Raw genomic sequence first — 13,090 nt, 5'->3', positions numbered from 1 at the left:
TCATAAGGGCAAATTCACAAGGTAGCGGTGGTGTTTCCCCTCCCCCCTCCCCCACCTGTGAAGGAGAGCAAGCGCATTGATGCGGCAGGGAAAAGGGTGGTGGCGCAATCTCGAAGGGTTTGCTTGCCAGATATGACCGTGCTCACTGGGACAAAATGGAGAACTCCTCCATTATCCCCCAGATGAGCACAGACAAAGGGGACAAGAACTTGTAAAGGGCAAACTTATATCTAACACCTCTATACTTTGTATCCTAGACTCTTGCAACATCGTAACAAGATGGATTAGCACCAGCGTCCTGCTCCGCTGCCATGCAGGACTGCATATTTCAGGCTTCAAGCCAAGGGGTCCCCCAAAACACCAACACCTCCGGGCTCCTTTCACCACTCAGCTATCATGAAGGTACCAAAACCACAACTTCGGATGCCTCTACCTCCTACCAATGTAACCAAAATTAGTATTACTCCTCTAGAGGGTACTATAGAGGCTCCTACAGGGCCAACAATACCAAGGGTAGAGGCAAAGGTGCTTCCCCACATGGTGGAACACCCGCCACTAAACAGTGACTTCTGTCACCTTTACGCCCTATTCTAGATTTAAGGCCCCCAAGCCACTACGTCATGTCTGAGCACTTTCATATGGTCACCCCAAGATGTGATCCCACTCCTCCAGCACTGCGACTTTCTCGCTGCCCTCGATTTAAAGGACGCCTATTGCCACATTCCAATGCACTCAGTACATCGCAAATATATAAGATTTGTGATAGCAGGAAAACACTACCAATTCAAAGTCCTACCATTCAGGGTCGCTTCTGAACCTTGGGTGTTCACCAGGTGCCTAGCAGTAGTAGCAGCACATCTGTGCAAAGAAGCCATCCATGTATTTCCTTATCTGGACAACTGACTCATCTATGTCAGCAACACACACACAAGCTTCCAGAAATCTAATTAATTATTAGGCTTCAGTGTCAATATAACCATATCTCACCTTCAATCTCAACAAATTCAGCCGTATCTGGGTGCAATCCTAAAAACAAAACTAGGATTAACTTATCCCAATACCTCAAGACTTCAAATTTTCCAAACATTAATATCCTGTTTTCAAACCAATCATCAGCTCACAGTAAGGACAGTTGTGCGGCTCCTAGCCATGATAGTTTCCTGCATTGCTATAGTACCTAATGCTCAGCTTCACATGCATCCATTACAGGGACGCCTAGCACTACAGTGGTCTCAGTCACAGGGTCAGTTAGAAGTTCTAGAGGTGATAAACAACCTCACTCATCACTTTGCAGTGGTGAAACACCAATACCTGTTTCTAGACCGTATTCCCCACCCTAATCCCTATCTGTTCTCCTCCACCGGCCACATCTGTCCGACCCTAGATGCATCCGCCCTCTCTTTATCATCCTTACTCGCCCTTCCTCCTCGTCACTTCCCCATCCCTGTTTACCACCTTCACTCTTCCTTGCAACCCCCCTTCCCTTGTCCACCCTGAGCCCTCATCCCCTCCAACCCCACCCACTTCTGCCCCTCCCTGGGATCACAGCTTACTGGACTTTGGACGTTGCCTTGACTCGTCTACCGGTTTGTGTCCCCGTCACCCTTCTCCTCTTCTCCCCATGCTGTGTCTCTCATCCCTCCCCTCCCCTCCTCTTTCCCCCTTCATTATCTGTCTACTTTCCCTGCTCCAACCCCCCCTGAATCTATCACCTTACCTTCTTTTCCCCTTACGTATTTGTGCTTATTGTTTATCTTGACCTTACAAGTAACTATGTTGCCATGCTCTAAGAACTGTGTAACCTTTGTAACGATGTAATCTGTAACTATGATCTGATGCTCATGTAAAGCGCTCTGATACCTCTGGGTCTAGCCAGCGCTATATAAAACTTTTAAAATAAATAAAATCATTCTGACAGTGGATGCCTCCCTCACAGACTAGGGGGATAACTTGCAGGATCTCACATTTCAGGTCTTTGGGATTCCAAGTACCTGACTCTCCACATCAACTACCTAGAGCTTCAAGCTGTTCACCTAGCATTGAATGCGTTCCTACCTCACTTGATTGTCAAGGTTGTCCTAGTCTGGGTGGACAATACAACAACCATATACTAACTAAAAAAAACAGAGGGGGCACACTCTCCACAGCTCTCATGCCTATCTCAGACAATTTGGCACTGGGCCCTACATCGCAACATTCATCTGTTAGCAGAACACCATTCGGGGGCGGACAACAATTTGGCGACCTCTGAAGGATGTGACAACATGTTCACAAATGGGAATTCCACCCCAAGCGGTCCTTTACTTCCACAAATGGGGATTTCCACAAATAGATCTGTTCGCAACCACAAACACAAAATGCCCACTCTTTGCCTCCAAGTTCCAACACCCACTATCCAAGGGCAATGCTCTATAGATGAATTGGTCAAGGATATTTGCCTGTGCTTTTCTGCCTTTCTTCTTCGTTTCTGTTTTGGAAACTCAAACATCTCTTACACTCATACTAGTAGCTTCCACATGGGCCCGACAGCCGATGTTACTCAACTCTACTAGATCTCAGTAGATCCCCGCCATAAGCTCGACCGTCTCACTCAGAACCATGGAGAAATCCGGCGCTAGATCCCAAGGCACTCAGCCTAGCGCTATGGCTCCTGAGATCATATAATTCGGCTACCTCAATCTCCCAACCATATTGATGACCATTTTCAAAGTGGCATTTTAACTTACCACAAGGGCATACTATGTGGCTAAATGGAAAACATGTGTTGTTTGTGTCACGCTAAACAAATGAATGCATTCAATTCCACTATACAAAGCATTATTTGTTACTTGATGCATTTACAGCTCTCTCAGATCACTTTCACATCCATACCATTACAACATGTTGCAGTAGATGCCTATCTGCAAAATAGATAACACCCGTCTTTTCAAAGTGCCTATTATTATAACCTTCAATACATGAATCATGATTCCACCTTGGATTCTACTTGCACCTTCCCAGAATCTTGACATTGTTCTCACAAGACTCATGGGTCCTCCATCCAAACCCCTTCATTACTGCGCTCTCCAATTTTTCTCTTGGATGGTGGCATTTCAAATTGTCATCACATCACTTAGACGTGTTCGTGAACTTCAGGCATTAATCTTAGAAGAACCCTTCTTCCAACTTCATAGAGACAGGGTGGTCCTTCGCAAAACATTTACTAAAACATTTAGAAAAACAAAACAACTTTTGGTTGCGTTCTCACCACGACAGAAAGGACAGCCTATATCCAAATCTGGTCTCACCAGATGAATAGTTAAGTGCATTCCAACATGATATGTTAAAGCCAAAATAAATTTACTTACACCCCCTAGAGCATGCTCTAGTCAAACAATAGGGGCTTCTATGGCTTCCCTGGGCAACTTCCCAGTAGCTGACCTTTGCAAAGCAGCTACATGGTCTACATTACACACCTTCACAAAGCATTGTTGTGTGGATTTTCTAGCACACCTTCAAGATAAATTAGGACAGGCAGTGCTACGTACACTCTTTCAAACAACTGCAACACCCACAAGTTAGCCACAGCTTTGAGGAGAACTGCTTTACGGTCTATTCAAAGCATGTATATGTACAGCTGCACATGGCTCGAACAAATTATTTTACTTGCCCTGTAAGCATCTTTTCGTGGCATGTAGTGCTGTGGATACACATCTGCCCACCACCCTCTCCAAACACCCGTGGGCGTTGCAGTTTACCTTTTTGCTATGCATGGACATTTCTTTACTGCTCTGACTTTACACTCCATTCTCACCTGCCTGTGGAAAAACAATCTAACAATGGAGTCGATGCCCATGCGCATTATCACCAAGAGGAGTCCCTTAAACTAGTGGCTCAAAAGACTTCTTAAAAGAAAAACAACTTGCACACATCCAGATCCAACACTGGATGGCAGGAGTATGCATAGCACCACTTACTACGAACAAATGCTTACAGGGTAAGTAACATAATCCTTAAATATTGAGGTAGTGGTGCCCATTATGAATACTTGGGTTATTTTCAGCTGACAATATCCACTTTCTCTCAGCATCTAATCATGACCACATTGACCAATGCATTAAAAAAACATTTTACATTTTTCCAATACTTTTCTCTTCTGCCACTGTGCTCTGTGGAAAGTCCCAGTTTATCGAATTTCCTCAAACCCCTGATCAATATGCTCTCATATTTTTTTTAAAGACTTCCAAATTCATCCTCCATTATCAGCTGTAAATTAACAAATATTAAACAACAAGTAAAACATTAAGGACTTTTGCACCCGCATCATGCATGGCCCTATGTTCAAATGTCATTGTCCGGTCCAGTAAGCATAGAAATATGTATACAGCTTAATGTTCTGATTTTCCTTGGTATCTAAACTACGACATAAAAGTGAATTAAAGGGGGTGGATGATACAGAATTCTGCTACAGATGTGAAAAAATATGTACCTTTCTTGTCAGTTGCTGGTCAAAGCATTGACCTGGTATAGCCGCTTTGAGGAACTTTTATTTTGGACCACAACCAATGCAAAAATGTGATGCTTTTTGGATAAAGAAAATGTTAAAAGGACAAAACTAGATCAGTCAGTCACAAACCTTTATTTATTCTTAACAAAGGGTCAAAAAAGTACAAAATACAGATCGTACAAAAACATCACAGATCAATATAAACACATAAACACAATGTTAAAAGGTTTAAGATCAGTTACCCTTCCATATACTTCCTGCTTCGAATGGACATAAACAAAACATTTTAAACTCTAAAACATATCTATTGATTGCTTAACATCTGTAAATACAGATGGGCCTCCCTACAGTTTTTTAAAAGCCATCGATTTCACTGTTTGCTTGAGGCAAAGGCGAAAAAAATGTACAACGCAATTTACAAAAAGACTAAATGTAACAATGAAAGTTCCGTTGTTCTGTCAGAAGAGCAAGGAGGCAACTGGGAAACACACACATGCCCCTTAATACTCACATATAGAATGCTGTCATAAATATCCATCAAATCTTCGAGAGGGGGCCAGCTCTTCAAAGTGGGTCTTTAACCGTCCCTCATCCAACTTGCTAATGGTGTCTGGCGCGGAGAACAAGTCTGATACTCCGATCTTCGCTAAAGTCTTGTTGATATAACTCAACCAAGGAATGGCAGACCCTTGTCAAGATTAAGAAAATCATGAATAACCTCTATATTAAAAACAGCTTTGCTATTGGACAATATATGCAACTACAGCAGAAGGGGGGGCCAGCTTAATATGGTTGGTTACATAGGCCAAATTAAGCTTGAATGCAAAGCCGCCTCAACTTCTATGCTCCCACACGCCAGCTTCGATCGACCGGCTACGCCCTCGCCGCCGTCCCCCGCATCCGAAGAGCCACCACAGGAGGAAGGTCCTTCTCCTACCTTGCCGCCAAGACTTGGAACTCCCTCCTGACCCACCTCCGCCTGAACCAGGACCACCTTGCCTTCAGGAAGCAGCTCAAGACCTGGCTGTTCGAACAGTAGCGGACCCCCCCCCACTAGCGCCTTGAGACCCTCCGGGTGAGTAGTGCGCCATATAAATGCTTTGATAGATTGATTGAAAGTAGAGGGCGGTAGTACATTAATCGCTTGCAGATCTATTTTCCTCTTTCTGTATTGAAGTCGCATTATGGTATCCCGTCATCCACGCCCCATAGGTGGCCGTGGGGTTACATTGCAAGCTATACATCTCTAATTAAGGAGAAATGGTACTCGTGCCCCGTCTGAGAGAGTTTGGATAAGGGGCCCTGCCGCCTTCCCTAGCTTTGCTTGTGCAATATTCACCTGCGAGTGCCAAGAATTATTTGCATCAAACATAATGGCAAAATAACAGATATTTCACTAAGAGCACAGATACTGCTCTTGCTTCTTTAAGAATGACAACTGCTTCCGGCCCAGCCCACAGACCATTATGTGTGACTTCCCAAAGTTGGTTTTCATGTCAAGACTATCCATAAATATTATGAATGAGTCAATCAGGCGCGGAAAGCACGCAGTGTCCTAGCCATTAGCACATTCTCATCGGTACATAATAAGGCCGAGACAGGAATATTTGCAAACTTAGGGATGTCCCTAATTGAGCTGATAGCTGTGTGCAGAGAACATTTATGTAAATAAATAGCAGGGAAGCTAACTCACACCCCTGATACACCCCACTCTAGAAGAAAAAATCTGAAAGTTCTACTGCCTATCCATACCATGCCCAGGTGTTCGTGGAACGAGTGAAGGAAATTAACGAGAGACATCAACCCCTAGGTTTGAGCAACATCAACCACTGTTTGCTTCTGTTCACCGGATCAAAGGCTGATGACTGGTCCAGGAAGCCCAGTTACAGAGGGCAGCGCCTAGCCACTGTATACTCACTCACAATCAAATGTAAATTCAGGCACTGCTCTACTGTACCTAAACCAGGACAGAAGCCAAACTTGCAAGGTGACAGAATATTGTTCACCCCCCCTCAAACCCTTCACGGTACTATCAATGAGGGAGATGGACCTATAGCAGGTAGGTGATCCTCCATCCCCTTTTTAAAAGATTGGGACTATGATGTATACAGCCCAAGATTCCTGGACCCAGGTGCACAGAAAACATTTACAAGCAGAGGAGCTCCTAAATCTGTGTTACATTTAAATAAGTCCATATGGATCTCATCAGGGTTGGGAGCCTTACCATTTGGGCTAAGTATAAGTGCATCCTCTTCCTGAATGGAGACCTGGAAAGGCACGAACTGCACTAAAAGCTCCCAAACCCTGTCCAGGCAGATGATAAATCATAGTAGAGTGCTTAATCCAATCCTGACCAGAGATATTGCCCATCAGGCATTGATTCAGGGGAGCATCATGAAGGCGATTAACCAAATCTCAGAAGACCTCACTGCAGTTATGCGCATCTGCAAGCTCAAAAGCTTGCTGATCCCATTTAAATAAGGCATGCTTCCTTTCCTTTAAAGCAAGCTTATAAGCTTGCCTTGCTACTCCTATCTGCCCTAACATCTCTGGGTATCCCGGACAATGCCTGCCTCGGATGGCCATTGGCTGCAGAGCAGCTAGCGTCAAACCAGCGTGTGTTCTGATTCAGAGATGGCTGGTTTTCAACAAATGACCCCTGGTGGCAGCACCCAGTGCGGCCTCAGTCTCTTTAAGAAGCCACACCACCTATAGTCTGTCCGTGGAATGTTTATTAATTTGGTTACACATTGGGGGGAGGTTTATCTCTCAGAAGAGGTAAACCCCCAACATTTGAGAGTGCGTTCTGATCACCCACTGGGTTTCGACTGTCTTGCTAGCTAAGCACCACTGCATCAATTGCTTAGAGGTTGAAGATGCAATGTATTACCGATCCGGCCCCCCTCACCTATATGTGGGTAGAAGAGGCCCAGTGCCCAGAAATAATCCATTTCGTGTAAGTCCAGCATGGCATTAAATCTCCTAGCCCCGCCCCCCAGGATCTCCAGGTGCGCAAAGTGCCACTGAGCTCACACATCTAGCTCCACTATCCCATCCACCAATTTAGCATTTAAGTCCCCACATAAAAGGAGCCAAGGCTTCAGAGTATGCTCTACCCCTTGCACGTCAAAGCCCATAACAAAAGCAAATAAATACTCAAACAACAATAAGAAGTTGAAAAATCATTTATAAAAATTAGATAAATACAAGAAGCACTATGCCCATCTCTTATGAACAAGGCTTGAAAAGATTGGCTAACTGTGTCAACTATTGACATATCTATCCTAGGGTTCGCCCTAACCCAAATCATGGGGCCACCCCTGGCCCTTCCATGAGAGTAAGCCACCGCAGGGATCGAATAACAAGAGAATCCCTTACAAGCTTTGAAAGATAGCCCAGGTCTCCTGCAAAACTAGTTATAAGAGTATCCCATCAAAGTTTATCAAGACATGCAGAAGCCTTTGAACTAATCTAAAGTATTTGTATGCCTGAAGTACAACTTACCGTAACATTTTCTTTTACTCCAGCTGGTCTTTCGGCGTGTTGCTGTGGGAGATCTTCACACTGGGTGGCTCTCCTTACCCCGGGGTTCCAGTCGAAGAACTCTTCAAGTTATTAAAAGAGGGACACAGAATGGACAAACCTGGCAACTGCACAAATGAACTGTGAGTATCAAGAGTGAGACAGATCAGATAGCGTGGCTAAGAGTCCAATTGTTTCAAGACAATTGGGTCATATTCATGAAAAAGTGACTAATCGTGTAAAATAACTGATAGCCTTGCAAAATTAGCTTAGTAATGGGAGGGCCCTGTTGGATTTGCCAGTTGCCTTTCTCAGTTCGTAGATCTTCACTTATTAGGTGTCCCTTTACAGATGCTGCCCTTGTTTTCTCACTTCTGCACACAGAGTAATGCCTATTACAACTTTCCCCCAGTCGGCTGTTTATCTCTGTTTCAATGCTACAAATATTACTGCACAGTGATTTAGGGCATTAAGTGTAACAATTGTTGCATTTAATAATTACTGTATGAAGTCTGTTACAGGATTTTAGTTACCTGCTAGTTATTTTCTGAGGCCAAGTTTATAATACTGATGAAAATAATTTCTTTTTCCTCCGCAATCACTCTACCAAAGAAGTTTTAGTTTACTATCTGCTTTTTGTGTGTTTTTGTAGTGATTGCCTCTTGACCACGTTCTCCACCCACCTTCCGTTCTCCTTACGCCCGACCATATTTGGACTGTTCCCTAGTTTTCATGTATTCAGAACTGTTTCCAGTTTCATCTGCCGTGGCTGAAATGTTTGAGTTCCAAACTATGTTTGCATTAATTTTCCCTGCTAATCTCGCCCTTAGTTTCTCGCTATTGGAGTTCCTAACCCTCGCTACTTACACAGGACAATTCAGGTGTAGGCCATTGTTACGGTATAAGCAGCATGGAGAAGTGCAGCCAACCATTGAAATTGTATTCCTTTTTTCATTTCCGTTTTTAATCCATGCAGATCAGAAGTGGACACTTCAGTCTTACTGAGTTGCTCAGCTGAAATGTGTAATTTGCAAGATGCCCGTATTCTAAGGATACTTACTTTTTGTACCACCTTGTGCCAGTTGTGCAGACTCCACGTATCTAATGGATCAAATCCTTAGAGATGGTTAAAAGGAGCTTGGATTTTAACCTCCAATAAACCCTACCACAGTGCCTCTAAGCACTTGTAGAGAATGAATGACGTGATCTTCATCGTCTAATATTTCATTTAACTTGTATATTCCGAGGCTTTTGACACACAGAAAAGGTTTAGGGATGTGTAATCCAAGTAATCAATGCGTAATAAATCCAGAACCAGACATAACACACGAACAAAAGAGCAGTACTACACAGGGGAGCCTTCAGACTAGCATAAACCTCTCTTGGATTCAACGTAGCCTAAGTACGTGCCAGACATTCAGAACAACCATTCACTATGTAACTGACTTCCTCTCAGATTAATTAAATAACTTGAACATCTGGAATGAATACAGCCCTTCGTAGGCCTATGCTGGATAGTCTCCCCCTTAAGTCTTGGGTTTGGGAATAAGGGTTCCTACAATGGGAGATGTCTGCATAAGGATCCCATTCTGAATCCTAATTTATCATGTAGGCTTAGACTAAGATTTCAGATTTCAACTGTCTGCATTAATTTGTTGTGAAGATCCATTTAAGTCCTGGCCAACACCACAGGACCCTGGGATTTGCAGTGATCAAGTCCCGGCCGGCTGTTGACATGTCTAGACTTGACACTTTGGTTTCTGCAGCAACACCAATGTCCTTTGCCAGGCTTTGACCTCTCTTTTTAACAACCCCCGCCTTCTTTTCTGACCAGATACATGATGATGAGAGACTGCTGGCATGCAGTTCCTTCCCAAAGACCAACCTTCAAGCAGCTGGTTGAAGATTTGGACCGAATTGTAGCAATGACCTCCAATCAGGTATTTCGTAAGCTTTTTCTTGCGTGCCATTGTATGAATAAGTGCTGATGACTCAAAGCCTTCAGGCCATCACTCAGAAAATGGTGCAGACTATAATTTAAAAATGCAGAAGCCAACACAGAATGTAGCTGTATGATAAACATATACTCACTGGTACTCTGTTTGATTACCGTTGATGTAATGACCATGGGGAGAAAGAGTTCTAACTCTGTACTGTAAAAAAAAATATATAACTCTGTATGGGTATGGAACATGGAATGAAAAATGTAACATCAGTGCTGTAGTTCATTGCACAATATTACATGAAAGCCATATAATAAAATGCAAGTCTAAAAATATGGTCTTTAATATATTAATTGCTTCAAATCATGCAGTAGTAATCTACTGGACAGAAATGGCTCATAAAATGTAAAAAAGACTATTGGTATAATCTGAGAATTTTAGAATCGACCTGCAAATTTAGAATCAACCTGCAAATTTAATCTGTCACATCAATTATTGCTTCTTGCACTGTACCAATCGTAAACAACCACCCTTCTGAGTGGGAGCAAATAATGTCACTATAGTTTAAGCTATGGAATTCATGCAATCAGCACCTTAACATTTCTACCACCAGTTTTCTGTCTGGCAGCAGCATTGACCGGTCTTGTATATTATAATGTGAATTAAAAATGTTGTATAGAGATGAATCTATATAACTAAATCATTGATTGGTGAAGCTGAGGCAGCGACTCGGAGCCCACACCCTGCCTATCGGTTATAAAGGTGTCCCATGGTCTAGGTATCTTAAAGTTGTTGTTGTCCGCAGATCAGTAGATGACCCAAGGATAACCCAAGGACATGTATGCAGCCATTTAGCATAGTTGTATTATCTGGGGCGTTAGCAGCTAATGCATTTTGGTCCTCCACATAAAAATGTTGGTCAGTTGATGTTTTGAGTCTCTTCAAGTCTCCATTGAAGCAGAAATTTAAAAAGGGAGGGCTTATGACTGGAGAATGAAACCTATCTGATCATATTTAGAAGTATGGCATCCGTGTATGTTTTGGCACTTTCTTGACAATTTCCCTTTATCCCTGCAGGAATATTTGGATCTGTCTATGCCAATGGATCAGTATTCTCCAGGTTTTCCAGACACCCGCAGTTCTACGTGTTCCTCAGGAGAGGACTCTGTGTTCTCTCATGATCCACTTCCAGATGAACCTTGTCTTCCCAAGTATCAGCATGCCAATGGTGGCCTTAAAAAACGCTGACAGTCGTGACTTCCAGACAACAGAAACTGTGACCTCGTTTCTACCATCCGACCTCTTGGTTTTTAGTTTTTTGAGGGGGGAGGGCAATGTTGTCCAGCCATCGAACTACCAGGAAATGTCTTATTTTTTGTATTATGGACCATAACATGCGCCGGTGTAGCATCTCACCAGACCAACGCCACCAGCCCACTGCAGCATGCCAGTTTAACAAGCCTTAATCTTGTATCACGTTGAGTTGTGTTTTTTTAACTTGAACATTTTCCTTACATTTTGGTCAATGTACTCCTCAAGTAGGCAGGACCATAAAGTCTCTGGGAACAGTCTGCTATCTGGGACCTTGATGGGAAAAAGTGAAGCAGTCTGACCTCTGTGGCTTCTTGAGATACATTTAAGACCAGAATGCCCTCCATCGCAACCCAGAGTGCAAGAAATAGACACCTAGGAGAATAAAGGGATGGAGAATAGTCTACCCGCTTGCAGTTCCATACGGCTGAGAGCAGTGTCTACTCACGGAAACTGGATGAACCTATTGTGGGGAGTTCTAATGAGCCTTAACCCTCTTTTGTTTTGGATTTTGGAAACTTGGATCGCCCTTTAGTTCCAGAGTGATCCACCCGGGCCTTGCCTCAAGGACACAGCAACGTATGATTGTCTCTTCTCTTTAGGGATGATTGAAGGTTCCTTGCCAGTCGTTGTGGTTGCAAAGAGGCGACCTGTTCTATCACAGAGTAATAAGCTAGTCCAGAGGAGATCTTCTCCAGTTCCAACAGTAGTTTTCTTGCCTTGACGTATGAAGGACTGTGGAGTCATAGCACATTCAGACCAATCTTTGGACTCTTTTATTGGAGCACTAGGTACTGACATGCCTCGTGTTTTTTTTTGTTTTTTTGTAATATTCATAACAGGGCCCACAGTTTTGATAATTCCGGTACTAATGTTCTTTGCTGACCAAACAGACTGTACTTTTAAAATGGCCAATTGCGGCCTATAAACCTTCTGCTGAGCACTGACAAATAGAGCAGGCAGCCAAATACAACTCCAGTGCTAAAATAAATCTTGTGTATATAGCTAGAACTGTATAAATATGAATTATATATTTACATGTTTTTTGAAAGGGTGGTTACCTGAAAGATGCCAGTTTAGTAGTAAGTTACTATTAACTGGTAGAGATGTTGATTGCTGTAAACAAACAAAAAAGTTCATATATTTTGCTACTTTCCTGTTTATTTTTTTAAATTATGTTCTAAACTTCCGTATTCCAATGTAGGTCCCTGAATAAATACAGAAAATGCTGCTTTCGTTTTATATCGGCTGTGTTGAGTAATGATTGTGTCCTTGTATATGGGTTCTGGATTCTGGAAAAGTTCCTTCATGGTCTATATAACATTGCTGCACCCTAGGTAAGGGCGCAACCGCAAAGTATCTTTCAATCATATACCCTGTGGGGCTCCTCGTTTTGGGAACGACTCCCGATGGCACTCATTCTCAGGTCTTTCCTGACCCCAAGTGACATTTAGATGAGGGTCAAATAGCATCTCTAGATACGGAAAAATTACTGATTAATTCTACAGTAGAAAAGAAATAATTCTGCCTTCTAAGCTGGCCCTGCTCAGCAATTTATAGAACTATTCAAAGGACAAGCAGAACTTTTGAAGATGCACAATTTTCATAGGAGAATGCTCACTATATGCTGCTATGACACCATCCAAAAGCTGAGATTCTTGTAAAAAAATAAAATAAAAGGAGGTATTTGTATAAAGGTGACTGTCAACCAAAACTTATGAATTCTCTTCTAACAGCATATTTGCGAGCTGTTCAACCTCCGACAAGCCTGAGTGTTACAGCATCCCTGTGGCGTTTGGTTTCACCTTACACGAAACTTGTTGCACAC

At 42.9% G+C, this 13,090-nt stretch overlaps 1 protein-coding gene across 2 annotated transcripts in view; it reads left to right on the top strand.

Moving 5' to 3' along the window:
- FGFR1 (fibroblast growth factor receptor 1) overlaps window positions 1–12,504 on the top strand; it is a 164,524-nt gene extending 152,020 nt beyond the window's left edge. For both annotated transcript variants that reach the window (XM_078666317.1, XM_078666318.1), the window contains exons 16-18: window positions 8,014–8,151; window positions 9,843–9,948; window positions 11,029–12,504. In XM_078666317.1, coding sequence (XP_078522443.1) covers window positions 8,014–8,151; window positions 9,843–9,948; window positions 11,029–11,199 — 415 coding nt within the window. In that variant the 3' untranslated portion in view covers window positions 11,200–12,504. The remainder of the gene's footprint in view (window positions 1–8,013; window positions 8,152–9,842; window positions 9,949–11,028) is intronic.
- The last annotated feature ends 586 nt before the right edge of the window (window positions 12,505–13,090 follow it).

Source organism: Lissotriton helveticus, chromosome 11 (assembly GCF_964261635.1).
Source record: "Lissotriton helveticus chromosome 11, aLisHel1.1, whole genome shotgun sequence".
Taxonomy (NCBI): domain Eukaryota; kingdom Metazoa; phylum Chordata; class Amphibia; order Caudata; family Salamandridae; genus Lissotriton; species Lissotriton helveticus.
The sequence above is the reverse complement of the archived record's forward strand: the minus strand, read 5'-3'. Positions and strand labels throughout refer to the sequence as shown.